Source organism: Diadema antillarum, unplaced genomic scaffold, assembly GCF_040938485.1.
Source record: "Diadema antillarum isolate AM-2024a unplaced genomic scaffold, OU_Dant_1.0 seq00001619_RagTag, whole genome shotgun sequence".
NCBI lineage: Eukaryota > Metazoa > Echinodermata > Echinoidea > Diadematoida > Diadematidae > Diadema > Diadema antillarum.
Window position 1 is genome coordinate 185798 of NW_027272331.1, and position 18809 is coordinate 204606.

At 38.5% G+C, this 18809-nt stretch overlaps 1 protein-coding gene across 1 annotated transcript in view; it reads left to right on the forward strand.

Annotated features, from left to right (window-relative positions):
- Positions 1 to 4907: 4907 nt before the first annotated feature.
- LOC139711156 (uncharacterized) overlaps positions 4908 to 18809 on the forward strand; it is a 54455-nt gene continuing 40553 nt past the window's right edge. The window contains exons 1-9 of the mRNA XM_071623074.1: positions 4908 to 5448; positions 10609 to 10721; positions 11588 to 11655; positions 13115 to 13347; positions 13492 to 13566; positions 14215 to 14451; positions 15553 to 15792; positions 16632 to 16871; positions 17812 to 18048. Of these exons, the coding sequence (XP_071479175.1) occupies positions 4908 to 5448; positions 10609 to 10721; positions 11588 to 11655; positions 13115 to 13347; positions 13492 to 13566; positions 14215 to 14451; positions 15553 to 15792; positions 16632 to 16871; positions 17812 to 18048 (1984 nt within the window). The remainder of the gene's footprint in view (positions 5449 to 10608; positions 10722 to 11587; positions 11656 to 13114; positions 13348 to 13491; positions 13567 to 14214; positions 14452 to 15552; positions 15793 to 16631; positions 16872 to 17811; positions 18049 to 18809) is intronic.

The following is an 18809-nucleotide window of genomic DNA, read 5'->3' on the forward strand; positions in this document are numbered from 1 at the left end:
AAGAGGAAAAATGGTGTTCAGACATGCGCGAGACAGCTATTTCTAGCATCATCCATCCCGGAGTCTGCTTCGTCTTAGCGTTTGCGCCCCAGATTTAAAGCTCACTACTAAAGCACTGAAAGGAGGAGAATAAGAAAGATGAGAAGAGGATTTCGCATAGAAAGAGAGAGAGAGAACTTTTTGGGACATTCAAGGGAGCAACTTTCAGCCGGTGAACATCCTGCCTGAATGATTTTAAGCTGACATTACACTTTTTGTGCCTGTCTGACAGAAGGACGACTCATGTGTGTTCACAGATACATCATTAATTCCAATGTCCGCAAGTTTTGAAATAAATCCTTGATGGCAATCATGCTCGATCCATCATCTTAACTCGGGCAGCTGGGGATTATTCATAGCTACTTCGAGAATTCTTTCACACTTTGAGTCATAATTGTCCCAATTAAAAAGAGATCGCGCCTCTGATTGACCTGAATTGTTAATTGGACAAAGTCTTCAACACGAAATGCGCGTCGATATTCCGTGTCTTACATCTTTGGCAGTGACAATGATTAGAGTTAGATTGAGCTTGACCAGTCCACCATGACTGACTGACGGACGTCTTGGAAGTAAATTCAAAAGTGTGTCAAACAAGTCTCAAGTCTCTGTCCCCTTTTTGTATCCGATTACGTAACATTGTACCTCAGCCCTCCGCTCGCGCGCTCCGGTGCGCACGGCGTATTTGGCACAATGGGCCCTGCCCCCACTTCTATTATTGTTTACGGGCGTCGTATGTCCCTATTGTTCTGGAGCGATGTCTGTCTTAACCTTTTCCCAAAGAAGCCTACATGCTCGAAGAATGATTCAAAGGGTGCGATTATCGCATGAGGAGGAAGTAAAAGCAGAGAGACTTCTGTATTTGCAGTCCTCGGCTCCACATACACTCTCTCTTCCGCCAAATATTTGCTTACATGAAGAAACCATGAAAGGGTGTATCTTATTTGGACCGGCGGCGTGACGAACATAATTGTGAAGAGAGTTGGACGCCAGGTATATATTCCAATGGCTAAACAGGTGAGAGCAAAATGGACATTACCTTTGCACGTGATGGTATTTCTTTTGTTGTTCGTGTTCAAGTAGCCTTGTGTCCTTCGAAGCTGAATATTCCTACATGCAGGCGAACTTGTGTATACGTCATGTACGTGTTGCATGATGATGTCGATACACATCACTATATATCATGAGGTTGAACTATACCATAAGATACAACAGGGTGCATCAAGTTAAAATTCAGTTGCATGTTGTTTCATCAATTGTTTACCTTGTCTGGATAATTATCTGCTCAATGATGGATCAAGTTGATATATTTTTATCTGGAGAAAGGAGTTATCCTTGTCTCATTTTTCTTACGCCATAAAGATTTAATAACTGTTTAAAATATGTATTATTCTGCATTATGTTTTTAAATGTTTCCATTTCTGTAATTTTGAAAACGTTTTGAGTCTCATGGTCCGTAGAAAGAGGGCACATGTATTAAACTTTAATTTTATCGTACTGTATAATGAATACACTTTATTGAAATAATATTGACGTGTTGTAGGACTATGAATAACCGTGTACAGCACAATTGTAAGGGTAGAAACTATACTGTATAGACGGGGGCTGTACTACATAGCGAAGACGAAGAAGAAGGAGAAATATAATTCATAATAATGATAATGATAATAATAATAATAATAATAATAATAATAATAATAATAATATTAATAATAATAATAATAATAATGATAATTATAATAATGATAATAATAATGATAATAATAATGATAATGATAATAATCATCATTATCATCATTTTATTATTATTATTGTTATTATTATTATCATCATCATCATCATTATCATTATTAGTATTAGAAGAAGAAGAAGAAGAATTAGTGGACTCCCAAGATATGAGAAGATTTTTTTTTTTGTTTAAGTGTTTCGCTGTTAAAGCGATTTGAAGGAAAAAAAAACGGATATCGAGTAAACTAAAACATTGCCCGGTAAGCCTCATTTTTAACATACATTTGTACCTCGGATGTGGGCGTAAAGTTAAACACAACTTATTTGCCCTTAAAAGATTTTCGTTTATGATATTTTGATTAGCATCATTAGCATAATCTGGTTTAAAGATTCCTCCACGTGTCATTAGCATGTACAGAATTATAGCAAGTCCTTGAACAGATGCTATCACCTACAGTCCAACAAGCAGATTTGGAACTGTAGGCCAATATAAAACAATTAACATCTTTTCGGAGTCGTCTTTTGAAATGTAAGGGAGACCAGGTCTACTTCTTACACTGGTTAAGTTGTTGCATGAGCATTTTCTCAAAATCTGAACAAGAGACGGCGTTATAAGCTATATCACATTAAGACATGATATATCCAACAGTGCGTGTGAAATCTGGTCATGCCCGATTATCCGTTAAAAAAAAAAAAAAAGCTTCTCAACCTCTCTGGGGTAATCTTGAAATATTCGTGTGTACAAACAAACAAACAAACAACAACAACATTCATTTTCTTTTAATGATTTTGTACTAATTTTGCAAGTGGTGGGGTATTATGGGCTGGGGGGGGGGGGGGCATAAGGAAATCTTCACACGCTTGCAATGCAGGGAAGAGTAAACTTGTATACCCGCTTTGTTCATGATCAATGTTGTTAATGTGATCCACTCCATATTCATCCATGTTTTAATATGTAGCATCCCATCACAGTAAATACAAAATGCACAAGTTTGCAGCTACAGTCAGACAGACGCACACCCACGGACAGAAAGACAGACAGATAATTTCACACATACACACGCGCATGCACGAACATTCACATACAGACAGGTACACAATCGTTGTTAATCATTAACATAAAATGATATTCATTATCAGATCTGCTTTTACCCAATTTATGAATACTCTCTAGAAAGTGTGACAAAATACTTCATAATAAATGCTTTCATATACTAGTACTTCACCCAAACAACGGGGGAGGTTGATACAAGTTACGGTTCTCTACAGTGTTTCCTTGGCTGCCAGTTAGTATTAACTCATCCGAATCGGTGGGAAAATTGTTTAGGGCCTACTCTTTCCACTTAATATACAGGATACAACTTATTTCTCAGAGGAAAATGAAATAAGTTTCTTTGTTGGTTTGTTTGATAGACCTCGAAATGCACAAATTGTAACAACTACACCGAGACCCAGTCTCTCTACTCATCTACATTCATGTGAAGGCTCCACGTTACAAAAGACGACCTCCATAATCACCGTATGATACTAATGATAGATGGGTGTAGATATTCATTGTCCCGCGATGTTAGTGTAGGAGTATCAACTCATCCGAATCGGTGGGAAAATATTCGGAGAAGACGATGTTCTTGAATACACCCCATGCATTTGCTACTTTATCGATAAGCATGATCTCTCCCCCCCCCCCCCCCGACCGATCCAACGATTTGAAGACTAAACAAAGTAATGTGGAATTTGAATGAGAATTCATTTCACCTACCAAAGGTATAAATCATTATTCATAAGATACGTAGAGGTGTGCGATTTGTTGTAAAAATACATTGAGCCATTGCACATCTTCCGACAGATTATACTGCATTAATTCCTTCCAATTTATTTCAAGCAACACATTAATATCTTTCGTTATGATAACTTTTCCACAAGTGCTTTCAGTCGCCTGTTTTAAATAAAATACGTTTTATTTATTCTATTTATTATTTTACCGACCAAAGGTATCATAACTATTCAGATGTATATAAGTGTGCGATTTGTTGTAAAAGTACACCGAAGCCATTGTACATATTCAGGAAGATAGCATTAATTCCTTTCAATTCAATTTCAAGCAACACATTAATACCTTTCGTTGATGATAACTTTTCCACTAGTGATTTCAGTCGCCTTTTTTTTTAATAAACAGTGTCGGTTTTTTCTAGTGAAGGAAGAGTTTTATACCACTGTTGTAAAGGGACTGAATAGGACTATATCGGTTCCGTGTCTGATTATGTGCTTATGTGACGGAGTGATTTTGTGGTCAGCCGATAATTTACTTTCCCGCGGAATGTGACCTCGTGGAATCTGTGTTGATTTGGAATAATCTTTTGTATGCGCGTGTGTGTGAGTAATGTACGCTTATAGATTGCTGTTGGCGAAAGAGGGATTTGTCCTAGAAGTACGTACATGGGTAGAATACCGTATTATTCAGTCACTTAGTCCAAGAAGCAAAAACACAGACATAACAACAACAACAAGAAGAAGGAGAACAACATTCAACAAAACCAGGCATAAGTAGCCTACAATATGTGTTAAGACGTCACAAAGACAGTCAACGTAACCACGAACTGGTGAGAGGATTAGAATCGGGTATGGAATAGAATACAATGGACGATTTTTCGAATTCAAATGCTACGGATAGTCCTTTTTCCTATTTACTGTGCCGACATTAACACTCCTTAGCTGTCTGCTAACAAGTAAGTGTGTATACTGCATGAGCTCCGTTTGTTTTCACGGGTTTTCGATATCATTGTTATGACATGCCATCAGCAGAGTGTTTTTAGTGAATTTTGTATGTTATTGAGAACAGAGTGTATAGGAATTTATCAAGGAAAGGATACATGTATAATGTAATAAGGATCCGAGCTGGTGTGGTAATGGTGCACATGGTTGTCACGATATAAGCATTAACACTAAATCAGATATGGTTGTATAATTTTTGGTGGCTGAAGTAGTAGCGTTAATGCAGCAATAGTATAATGATAGAAGTAAAATAAGTAGTAGTTGTGTCGATAGAAGTAGAAAATTAGTGGTACGTAGTATGTTAAAATGTGACGCTTGTATTCTCTGTTCGTGTAACAATCTGTCTCTGTGTATTAATATTTTCTCAGAATATGCTACATTATTACGGAGATCCCACATCTGGTGGACCCGTCTTCTCCGTTCACAATGGATTCCGTGCAACATCATTTTACCCCGCTTCGCAGCCAGAGACGCGCAGGGCTCGCGAATTCGACGATCCGGTGTACCGTGCCAATTGGGAATTCGACAGGAAGAAAAATCGTCATAGCAGTAAGCAGCACGTAGTCCGGGCGGACCCCGGCGAACTGTTTGACAGACGCGGTGCCCGCGAAGGAGGCGATTGGAGCGCGGCGCGCCATCAGTCACGGACAGCCGCCGCGGCGCCAAAGAAGCGCCGGGCGCAGAGCGACGCACTGCCGGACGCGCCAGGCGGACCCCGAGCGGGCGTCGACGCCACCGATATGGGGCTCACGAGGAAAAAGGACCCCGTCCTAGACAGAAAATATAAAATCAAAGAGGACAAAGAAGAGAATAGGACTCGGAAGTTGGCAATAAACGCAATTATAGCCCTGGTGGTTCTCTCATTATTGCTTATTATTGGAACGGGTATCTACCTCATTCTCATCTTCTTTGGTAAGTTGCTCCCTCTTTTCATCTCGGCATAAGGTAAAATAGCTCATTCGCATAAATTCAGCTTTATACATTCTTAAGATATTCTTTAACCAATACTGTTCACGACGAGAGAAGGCTAGAATACAGAGGATTTAAACAAACAAACAAATAAACAAACAAACAAACAAACAAACTTCTGTTCATTTGCCTCACATCGCAGGAAAACTTTAGTGTGAAGTTAGTTTCTCTTGTTCGTTTGTTCATCACTGTAACAAACCCAATTATTCATTTCAGATGCACTAAAGAAAGTTTGTGCACTACTTAAGTATCCTATTGAACAATGTTACTAATACAAAGCATGCAATCTCTCCCATAATTTATGAGTTGTACATAAGTGATATATCGAGATGAAGCAATTTGGTTTGCATAATTACTTACTCTGTTCTCTTTTCATTCTTAACCCGTTGCCACTGAGATAACGAATGATATCCTGTTGATGTACTCTCTAAAAAAAAAATCGAGTGAAAATATTCACTCTTAAAGGAGTGAATACAAAAAAGAGTGAATTTAGAGTGAAATTGGAGTGAGTTTCGAGTGAAAATGTTCATATTCACTCATTTTGGAGTTACCTTAGGGATCACTCGAAGATTTTGGAGTGATCCCTGAGGTCACTCTAAAACGAGTGAAAATTAACATTTTCACTCAAAATTCACTCTTTTTTGTATTCACTCCTTTAAGAGTGAAAATTTTCACTCGATTTTTTTTAGAGAGTTAATGTTACGTGAGGCCTCAGTTAAGAGTGACATGTATTATGATGCGTGTATAACCGTTCTTCGGTCGGAAAAAGTAATGTCACTATCTGCTCAACTGTAAGTTATACTATACCACTCCTTCAAGACATGAATTCGATATCTCTGACAATTTCTTAGTTCTTTTTTCCTCTGATAGCTAATGTAACGCATGTGGAGGTCGTCCAAATTCAGATAATTCTAAAGAACAAAACAAAACGAAACGAAACAAAACAAAGCACACATACCCATGTTCCCTGTACTAAAGTACACTCTAAAAAAAAAACCCGGATCAGAACTGACCCGGAACTGGGTCCGTTGGGGGTCACACACCGCTCCAGGTCAAAAATGACTTGGAATTTGGCCATGAAGACCCGGAATGGGGTCACATTGACCATTTCTGACCCGGAACTGTGTGTGACCCCAATGGACCCAGTTCCGGGTCAGTACTGACCCGGGATTTTTTAGAGTGTATTAATCTGTAAAAGCAATATCTGCACTCTATATGTCAGTGTATGTGGAAAATCTTTTGCAATAATAATCGTGGGCAGCTAGGCGCAATAATATGAATTTAATTAGTAAAGCTACCGTATGATGGATCTTACTCTCAAGAGTAAAACTCTACATCATGAATCATCAGAAATGTAGAGAAAACTCGCATATCTCTGTATGGAATCAAAACATACAGCAGGACATACTTTAGAAAACTAGCAAGAGAGAAAAGGCGAATTTACTGAGGTGCACAAACGTCTCGTTATTCACATAATATCATAGTTGAGGCTAGGATATTTCTGTCAATTTTCTTCAAAGCGTGTATGTGTGTGTGTTTGTGTGTTTGTGTGTTTGTGTGTGTGTGTGTGTGTTTGTGTTCTATACATCTTTGTTTACGTTTGCTCTCAATTATGTTATCTAAAGCCCTTTTGTGGTCATGATCCATACGCACATGGGTTTTATATTTTACTTCTAGAAGTAAGACAATCTGAGTTAGGATGGTTCGTATACTGGAAGCGACGATTATCAGGTGTTCTTTTTTATCATTTGGTATCATGGGGTACCTATTATCCTCTTCTTCTTTTTTGCAGGAACAGATACAATGCATACTAAAATGAGCACTGCTGACGTAGGTTTTGAATTAAAACGCAAACAACTCATTACGTTATTTTTGCCTTCTCTTTTTCACGCTGGACTTACCACACATACTATATACACACAAACACATACACAACGATATATGCGCATTCCTGAAGAACTTGCAGAAACTGGACGTACTTACGGAATGCGGAATGTCCAAACCATAAGAATGACGTCAGAGTTTCGAGGTCGACCAATGACTATTCAGGTCTCATCAAATCCGACCATCGGGTTACACCCAGACCTTCTACAAAACCTCGCTTTAAATGTTCGTCCTTTTGCCTTCGTGGTGTGTGATTTATGCACAATGGAAGAATTATGTCACTTGATAGCATAGTATATGTCATCTTCAGCAGAAGCATTGAAGCTCTGAATAATGTGGATCTGGAAAGATACTGTTTGTGTGTGCATTTTACAGAGAAATGCATTGTACCTTTTCTCTATTATTGATCTAAATTTCATGTTTAGACGAATGATGTACATTTACAGAGAGGTTTCGGTCAAACTTTGTCTTATTAGGCAAACAAACTTAAATCAAATCCGTGTTTTAAGTCGCATTATGATGTCGGTAAAATTGATTTTATACTTGGATCGCGTTAAGAAATATATACAACCTGCGTATGCTAGGGATATTCCCAATTACTTTATGACGAGTCGTACTGAAGCATGAAATATTGTGACATTATACTATAACAACCATTTAAGTACGTCATTTTATATTGCACATAACTCTTTAAACCGTGGAGAGCCAATACTAGGTTTTGTATTTAGCATTTATCTTCGAAACGATCACCAAAATATCTATCGATCTGTATTATAACTATATATTATGAATCTGTTTAGCATTTTGACTCGATTCTGAGGTTCTTTGCATTATATCTTCGATGGTCGAAAAGACGTGCGCGAGCTTAGCATGTTACATTTGATTTGGCGTTATGCTTTACATTCCAGTGAGCCAATTACTTTCCTCAGAAGTCCTCGTTTACTCAGAACAATTGACAACAATGTTTGTGACTAGCTCTCTTAAAAATCCGAAGTAATTTACTATGCAGGTGACAGCGTAGCTTCGCGGCTGTCTATATTCTCACTTCCGAAAGCTGATTAGTTTGATGCTTAACCCTATCCTGGCCAGAAGCAATGCTGCAGCGTACTGTATTAGTGGACTCTAAGACTCATTGGTCGTGTAAAGGTTAATCAGATGATTAGAGTGTACCAGAGCGACAAATACACCGCTATCCTTCGATTCACTTGAATACACACCATCAGGAAAGAAGGCGTTCACTCATCGCAGTTTAAAGAGACACTTATACAATTTGGTTATGAGCTGACAGCAACCTATTGTTGGTTATGAAATAGATGCAGGTGTTGTATAAGGAGCTTTGGTGTGTATGTGTGTGTGTGTGTGTGTGTGTGATTTCATTAGCATGAATATACGTACATACAAATGTTATTCGCAGTGATAATTAGACAGACCCATTTCACAAATATTTCAAATTATTTGAAGGCAGTGCATTGGAGCGGGTTAAGAGCATATAGGGAACATAAATGATACCTATACTTAATTATTTGTTTGATCGTTTGTTTGTTTGTTTGAAAGGTGGAGGTTTATAGATATGAGGTTTAGTGTAAGAAGTTTAAACGGGCCTCTAGCATGTTAGATTCTACCATTTTCATCATCGGTATTCACTATTGTATTTCCTTCTCCTACATTTTATCTAGGACCATTTGCTGCCACAATCATACAATCGACCACTGGTATGTATTTTACATTTATCTCTCTCATGCCGCCTGTCTTTGCGTATTTGCCCTGTAAAGCAATTTGCAATGTCAATAGAAAAAAAAATCAAAGTTAGGGGTATATCAAAAATGTATGTTCGTATTGAATTATACACCTTTAGTTTAGTACGCAGTTCGTAGATATTCATTTTTTTTTTGGTAACATCTCTGCATCGCTATAATATACAACGTGGCCCATTTACATCGATATTCAAAAAGCTGAACCTTTATTGTTTGTTGCTATGTAGCTAATTCAATGGTTTTGTCGATATGTGACAAAACATTTTATTCTTGATGTTAAATGTTTAATATGTGATATGATATATTGCAAGGTAACAACGATGAAATATATATATATATATATATATATATATTTATATATGTGTGTGTGTGTGTGTGTGTGTGTGTGTGTGTATAGTACGCGTACAATGATATATGTACAGTATATATAGATTAGCGTGACTTCATAAAAGGATAAGTCCGTTTACGTAAATATTTTGAGTTACATAGTATCAACAACAAAGTCACAAAATGTATAAATGCGCAAAGACGGACACAGTATCAGACATTATAATGATTCACTTTTTCGTCTGTTTATTAAAAAAAAAAAGTGCAACCGACGAATCAGGTGACTCTGGGAGCCAGCGCAATAGTGATTGGTAAGCAACAATGGCAGCATTCTTGTGATTGGCGTGCATTGCTGTAAATTTCAACAATCACCAATAAATTACTGGTATTATAATTATAGATCAATGCATTGAGACTCGAACGTTGGTGGCTGCATTTCATTTGGCGCCCTTCCTCGTTCAGTTTGACATCAACGAAAATAATGAGAATGAAAAATATCGATTCTGATGGTAGCATACATTTCAGTACAGGTTTAAAAGTCGTCGATGTTCCTGACAGAATAGTTATAGCTTTGATTTGAAGTTTGAAATAACTGTTGTTCGTTTTGCTTTTTGTGTATGTTTCTGAATTCATCCATCCTGAGAGAACAATCTACGCAGTATACCTCTAAGTGTTCAAATAATATCAGTGATCAATCATGGAATAAATTCAGTGATTGGATTCTGACAACACCATACTAAATTCTGATTTCAGATTCACACTACTCAAGTTATGTTCTGAATTCAAAGTTTCACTTGTTCTTTGAACCGTGTAAAATTAAAAATAACAACGAAAAAATTTGCACTAGCTATGCCTTTCTTGTTAGATACATATCACTGCGTATTATGTCTCTGAGATTCTTGTTAAGAAAATAATGCAACCCGCTCGTTTCATAATATTCAATGTTTCTAGTACCTGGTATTGTGTCATTTTGGTTGAAATTTAAACATAATGAATTTGCTCTGATGACTGAGAACAGAGGGAAAATATATATTCCTTACCTTTGTGACTATGCGGAAAAATGTACATAACAAGTTAAAAAAAAAAATATTTTCAGTGTTATCAGTTAGAAAATATTTTTCTCTTATCTGTTCCACAGTCGGTGTGGAGTTGGATGCTGTTGTGCGTCTTTCGAATAGAGCGTTTATTCCTGCATACAATAACGACCTTTCGCCGCAGTATATGGAATTATCACAAAATTTTACAAATACGGTAAGCCGGTGTTCATAATTTTTGTGTCTTTTCTAAATTGATGATCAATGCAACCAACCGTGTAATTTGATAGTTACTTGAGATCTAAAAGGCAACTAACTGTGAAATTTCGTTACATGATTGGTCATGATGAAACCATTTAATGAAAACGTCGAAAACCATTATTTATTTTTGTTTGCTTGTGTGTGTGTGTATGTGTGTGTGTGTGTTTGTGGGTGTGTACGTGGGAATATAATCCTAACTTTGCTAGAATTACCAGTATTTTCAGTTTGCGTCAAGCAAATTATCGATCTTTTCATCTCATTGTCACATCTCCATTCCACCCACCCCTCTGCCATTTAATTTTTGTTGCAGCAGGAACGCAATTCTAACTGTCGTGAATATAAACGCTGCTTCACAGCTTATAGCATTTGGAAGCCACTTAGAAAAATAAAAAAGTGAACAACTGGTGAATATATCATTAATTCATGTATGAAATTCGTAGTAACGTGAAACTATTCATACAAGCCAGGTTTGTAGACCCTTTTCACTTTCTCAATCGAGGCTGACTTGTATATTCACCACCATCTTTAAACGGAATTGTACTTGAAAACTGGTTATATAAAGCAGGATCCTTCCAGAAATCCAGAAATGGAAATGATTTCTGGTGAGGTTTAATTGACATTTATTTATTTTATTTGTCCTCATTGCAAATGGACTAGAGAAAACATACGGAACTCCACATATTTCTTCATCGATAATTGTTCTAAATGTGAAATGATTATTGATTTCCAAACAGTGAAATGTATTTTTTAATCTGTATCTTTCTTTCAAAGGAGATTAGAATGTAAAGAATTTATTTTTTTTCTCTTTCCCCTTTCGTTCAGATGGATGCTGTATTTTACAATAGCGATCTTCGCGATGTCTACAACGGAACTCTCGTTAATGGTTTCAGGTACAAACTACTTGGATTGATTCAACTTAAACCACTCACTGTGCATACGATTTAAAGGAGGAATTCACCTCTAAACACAGCCCTGGCCTATTGATTCACTGAATGTAGAGATATTGAGGGAGTACATACTTGAGTATAGCCGAAAGCTTGAGGAGAATTGGACACAGCGTTCACATGTTGTGAATTGCTAAAGTTCGGATGAAATCCATCATGTGCCGTCGCTGCTGGATAAAAAAGGTTATAGCATTTCATGATGTTACAGCAGAAAGCGAAACTACATAAAAGCATATCAAGACAATTCCAACTATTCTCAATATTCTAGCACAATTTGAGACCACCTGACTTACCTCCGTCAGAAAGCAGGGAGAGTAATATTACCCTTGTCAGTCAGTAACATGACCAGCAACCTTCCATGGCGACGGTGCAGTTTTTATAATAGGTACAAACATAGAGAGAAAGAAACATATATATATATATATACATATATATACATATATATATATATATATATATATATATATATATATATATAAAGATAAGTAACAAAACTGCAACAAAGTTCATGCTGTATTCACCAACGGTTTATTTCTTCACACAAATTTTCGAGCGTCTCGCCGCCCTTTCTCAAGTGTTGAAAATTTGTGTGAACAAATAAACCGTTGGTGAATACAGCATGAACTTTGTTGCAGTTTTGTTACTTATCTTTTTATCTTGCCAACACGTGGACTACCTTATCAATATATATATATATATATATATATATATATATATATATATATATATATATATATATATATATAAATAACAAAGCTGCAACAAAGTTCATGCTGTATTCACCAACGGTTTATTTCTTCACACAAATTTTCGAGCGTCTCGCCGCCCTTTCTCAAGTGTTGAAAATTTGTGTGAAGAAATAAACCGTTGGTGAATACAGCATGAACTTTGTTGCAGTTTTGTTACTTATCTTTTTATCTTGCCAACACGTGGACTACCTTATCAATATATATATATATATAAGTAACAAAGCTGCAACAAAGTTCATGCTGTATTCACCAACGGTTTATTTCTTCACACGTCTCGCCGCCCTTTCTCAAGTGTATCAACACAAATTTTCGAGCGTCTCGCCGCTCGAAAATTTGTGTGAAGAAATAAACCGTTGGTGAATACAGCATGAACTTTGTTGCAGCTTTGTTACTTATCTTTTTATCTTGCCAACACGTGGACTACCTTATCAATATATATATATATATATATATATATATATATATATATATATATATATCATAGATAGGAAGATGGATAGAAAGAAAGATATATAGATATATAGATAGATAAATAGATCTAGAGAATAGATAGATAGATGGATAGATAGACAGATAATGAGATAGAGAGGGAGATATGTAGGCCTGCTGGTAATAGATATATAATACATAATCGACCAATAAACATATACTTTCAGAGCCGGCAGTGTCATCGTCAACTTCACCATCAAGCTGATATCAGTGCCCACGCCACCGACCCCCAGCCCGGAAGCAACGGAGGCGATGACGACGGTGGGTTCGGCTGCAGACCGAATCCGGCAGGTGCAGGGCCAGGTGGAGATCGCCATCAAGGATATCATCCGCGTGGCCGACGATAACGGTGACCTCGACGATATCGGCATGGAGTCGACGACTTTGGAAGTCACTGATGGTGAATCTAGAGAGATCCGATATTTTCAATTCTCCCTTTATGATATTGCATTATGATTAAAAGATTGAATTAAGCAGAACGAAATGTACATTTAGAGTATAGAGTTTATCTGATTTTTTTTCTCGTTCCTCTGATGTTCTTTAGTTAGTGTGGATGTAACTGTTCTCACGACAACCTCCGCTCCTGCAACAACGTTACCGCAATCTACGACGCCACCGGGTAAGTAAAAGGTTAACATGGAGAGTGCCCTATGAGTGCATCTTTGTATCCGCCTAAAATCTTCAATAGAGGTTGTATTTGTATACTTGCGTATTTCTACTGTAAGAGTGCGTACATGTGGGTGTGGTGGTACTTTCACACTGTTTAACGTTGGCGTTGTCTGACATTCGACGGCGACGGCCATTTATCTTTCGACGAATCAGAGAGCGCCTTTGGAAAACTCACCGTGCCATGGCTCAATGAAATTGCACGAGCCATTTGCAGTGTAATATCTCTGTGGATATAAAGTCCACGATCTCTCAATACTGAAGTTACGCTTCTGGTCCGCTGGTAGCCTCGTTGATCTCTTTCATGTCACGGAAGCTTAATCCTTTTTCCTGCTTCAAATGATGTTCAATAGTCGAAAATTTCACCTTTTTTATGTGCATGGGAAATATTGCTCCAAACAATTACATATTGTATAGGCCTAGGTCCAATATGATATGCAAAAGTGTAAGTGTAAATGAAATGCGCCATGGTGGAAATCTACAACTTTATACCATTTTCGCTTGAGTCTTGGTGCAGGCTACAATCGACAAAGGAGGGGTATTAGTAATCTCCAACGAATTACTTCTAAGTATAATCGACCATCTCATTTCTGTCGCCAAGACACTGAACTTCCCACCATCACATGTCCGGATGATGTTACCGTGGAGACGGAGCCCGGCGAGGCTTTCGGGATCGCATCTTGGAATAACCCCACGGCCACGGACAATTCTGCACAGGTCACCGTCGAGACGGACTTTCTGCCCGGCGAGCTGCCCATCGGCACTCGGACAATCACCGCCACGGCCACCGATGCCGCGGGAAACACTGCTCAGTGTACCTTCTCGGTTACTGTTGTTGGTAAGTCGATTTTTCGCCAACGAGTATGGCAACACTAAAGGCATAGTTTTCCTTGTGTCGCGGTCACTTATACAATTAGATGAATAGAGATGTGACCCGTTAAAACTTTCTATGGTGACTATGGTAGACAGAGAATTCGACAGCAAAACCACGTGGCATAGTCTTTTTTAAAGACAGATAGGTAATAATAATAATAATGATAATAATAATAATAATAATAATAATAATAATAATAATAATAATAATAATAATAATGATAATGATAATAATAATTCACAACATTTACATAGCGCGTTATTACATAAAATGTCTCTAAGCGCTATAGCATGGAAAAGGATAGGTGAGTTATGGGGAGAAAATGGGTATTCTTCTGCCATGAATCAGTTCAGAGAATAACTGATATAGAGATAGAGGTAGAGAAAGTAGGATAATCCCTGCTGGAATGAAGACAGTGTCACATAGTTTGAAACACGATGTGAATAGTGTGAACACAGTTTGGACACAGTGTGATTTTTTTTTCATAGCGCTAAATTCGACCTTTTAAACATTTTGTATGCACATTTTGAACTATAAATTCACAGCGGGAAACAGAACATTACTCTGTGAACTCTCTGTGGAAAAAAAAAATCATATCACAGATTGAAATCATCTTCACATTGTTAAATTCGAGCGTTTTCACATGCAAAGCCAACCATATTGAACACATTGTGAACACACTGTGGGATACTGTGTTCTCTAAACTTTGCAGAATGGATGGGAGGAGGCATCATGTTGCTAATCACTTCTGTTTGGAGTCACTTGTATGGGGAAAAAGGATGCAATTGATCAGCGGATAATCTGGAAATCATGAAAACAACTGCATTTACTTATACTTATAAACAAAGGAACAAACCAACCGGCGGCGGGGGGGGGGGGGGGGGGGGTTATGTAGCTGATGTTAGGAAAAGAATAATGCTGATGACCTAATGAATGAGTTAATTGGGCTGATCAAAAAGAGAAATGGAAGCTTGATAAATGAACAACAGCAAAATGAAGCCATGTAGGATCCCTACAGGAACATTCCTAACATTTCATTCCGTCCTCGACCTCTATCAAAACTAGATGCCGAACCTCCGACGGCGATCTGCCCTGCTGACGTCACATCAGGTACCGATGCCGGCAAGGACTTCGCTACCGTCGCCTGGACGAATCCGCAGGGCAGCGACAACTCGGGCTCCGTTGAGAGCATCTCCACAGACACGGCGGAGGGACAGTTTGCCATCGGCAGTCACATGATCACCGTGACAGTCGTGGACAGTGCGGGTCTTGAGGGGCAATGCACTTTTACTGTTACAGTGCAAGGTAAGGCAGCCTTATAATCCCTTTCCACAGTATTTTTTTTTCTCATCGGACACTAGTGGGAAGCAAAGATTGTTGCTTCCGGCCACCCACCGAACTGTATCGGATCGCAGTCTGATGAATCCGACTTGGTTGGTCGACTATCAGGTGAGTGCCAGACATCGACGATCTTGCCTCATCGGATCACTGCCCGACATGTCTGACACTGACCTGATAGTCGACTGACACAAGTCGGATCCATCGGACCTCGATCCGATACACTTCGGTGGGTGGCCGGAAGCAATAAACTTTGCTTCCGATGAGTAAACCGATTAGAGAAAATCTCTGTGAAATGTTTTTTTTTTTTTTTTTTTTTTTTAACCATACGAAAATACATACTGAAACTTAATCTTGCGGCCAGGAGGTGTTTCGGCTTAAGCTTTCCAAGGTGCCGCTGTTTGTCCTGGTTTAAGGTAGGTCTATAGATAAAAGTGCTTACTACCCAAGTACCTGTAATAACTGTCTAAGTTATTTGATCTCCGATTTTGAATTCAGTCAGGATTTTGTGACCTTCTTAGTACTATATCTTCTATCATCAAATCCAATGCGTCGTTCAATAATTTGCATTTTTATGCCATATCATACCCGTTCTTTCTTTTCCATTGTAATCTATACATCGTATTGATTGTTATGCAATCTAATGAAAAGAAGTATAAGTGAACTGGTAATATAACCATAGAGCACCCGTGTTGTGTTTTTGTGAGTTTCTTTATCAATGCTTGGTAGCCAGCGTTTATTGGGGAAAAAGGCAAAAGAAAAAGTGTAGCAAATCTAAGATTGCCAACAACTTTCATCTGACATAGACGACGAAGCTCCGGTCTTGACGTGTCCGGACACCATCCAAGCGAACACGGATGCCGACGCCCCGACGTCAATCGTGACGTGGACGGTAACCGTGGACGATAACTCCGGCGAGACTCCGACCGTGACCTCCTTGCCTCCGTCGGGCGGAAGCTTCGCCATCGGCTCACACACCGTGTTCGCTAGTGCCACGGACTCCAGCGGGAACACGGGCCAATGCACTTTCAATGTTGAAGTTTCAGGTATGTAACATGGGATTAATTACTTCCGACTGTGATATTTTTTAATGTACACTAGACTGTAGCTCCACCAACTCATCCGTTGCATTGTTCCCAATACCTTTCATCCCCCCCCCCAAAAAAAAAAAAAAAAACTACCTTGCCCTTCTCTAGTGGTATATGATATTTTACGGAAAATCGAGTGATGATGTATTTAAAACACTGCATCTGAAATGGTGTGGTCAGGTATTGTCAGCCTCTGTCATAACGTGTGCCATGGAGTATTTTCGGCCTACGAATGTTTCTCATTATGCTAACTATTCCTACATGTGAAAGAAAGAAAAGAAAGGAAACAAAGAGCATATTGCAAGTCATATAGGAATAGGTACGAGTTTCTTCACTTTGTCTCCCTCTACTAATTGAATTTGTTAAGATCGCAACTGCTGATCTGAAATTCCGAAATTTGACGGAATTTTTCGGAGCTTGGGTATTTGTTCCATGTTCAATGTGTCACTGCTGGCAACCAGGGACAGCCTGGTGGTAGTGTCGCTGCCCGGAAAGCAGTAGATGACAGGTTCAAGTACCACTGGTTCCTTTTTTCCGACATGTTTGTTAAATTACAGATCAGCAGTTGCGATCTTATCAAATTCAATTTGTAGAGGGAGACAAAGTGAAGAAACTCGTACCTATTCCTATATGACTTGCAATATGCTCTTTGTTTCCTGACCGAAACGTTGTCTACTGTGATTGATAATCAATCACTAGTGACTAAATAAATACGGAGCTGATTTGCTGTAACCTCATTATTTGCAAATGACGTAACTCACATATTCGATGGCAGCGAGCGAATTGTTTGTTTGTTTGTTTGACGATCAAGTATTTATTTATGATGAGCCAGGAAGTTTTTTTTCGGCAGTAATGTGATGTCGCCATGTTGTTACCTTGCTCGCTTCACCCATCACAGACGCACAGGCTCCTACCCTCTCCTGTCCGTCGGACATCACACAGCCGGCAGACCAGGGGGCAGTGACCTCCACTGTCACCTGGTCCATCACGGCCACCGACAACTCCGGGGAATCCCCGACCATCACGTCATCCCACCAGCCCGGCCTCTACAGTCTGGGAAACATCAGTGTGGTCGCCACGGCAACGGACTCTGCTGGCAATGTGGCAACTTGCACTTTCGGCCTCCAGGTGACAGGTTAGTTTGCCTATACACACACAGGGTTGAATGGATGTATGATTGTGCTATCGTTTCACACTAAACACGCTGAAAAAAAAAAGCTTTTTAACTTGTATCACAAAACCAACGACACTGACAAGCTTCCACCACTGAGCACGTCGATATCGATAACTTATCAATATATGATTCTCTAAACTTTGTTAATACATTTTGTAATTTAAAACTAGTTCAAAGGACGGAATTACTTTTAGAAACCACTTCTTTAGTCTTCGTAAACTCCCTTGTGAGTGCATTCGTCATCACAAGATATAAATCAAGATATGGAATAAACACACATTTTCCTTCTTCACATGGACAGAATGTGATTGGCCTTTTACTAGTACTCAAAAGGAAATTGTGTTTTAAAGGACAAGTTCACCTTCATATACATGTGGATTGAGTCAAGTCAACAATATTAGTAGAACAAATCAGTGAAAGTTTGGGGAAAATCCGACAATCCGTTCAAAAGTTATGAATTTTTAAAGTATCTGTGCAATCACTGCTGGAGGAGAAGACTACTACAGTGTAAGATGTCACATGCGTACAACAATATAAGGGGAAAAAAGAGAATTTCACAAACCTTGACTTTTGGAATAAAGTGCACATTTCTTCGACGTGTTACTGACTCATGTTAGGGGTAATATTATTTCCCCTGACTTCTGAAAGAGAGAAGTCGAGTATTCTTTTATTATGTGAGAAAAGTGAGAATATGTTGAATTTTCTTTATACTTTCTTTATAC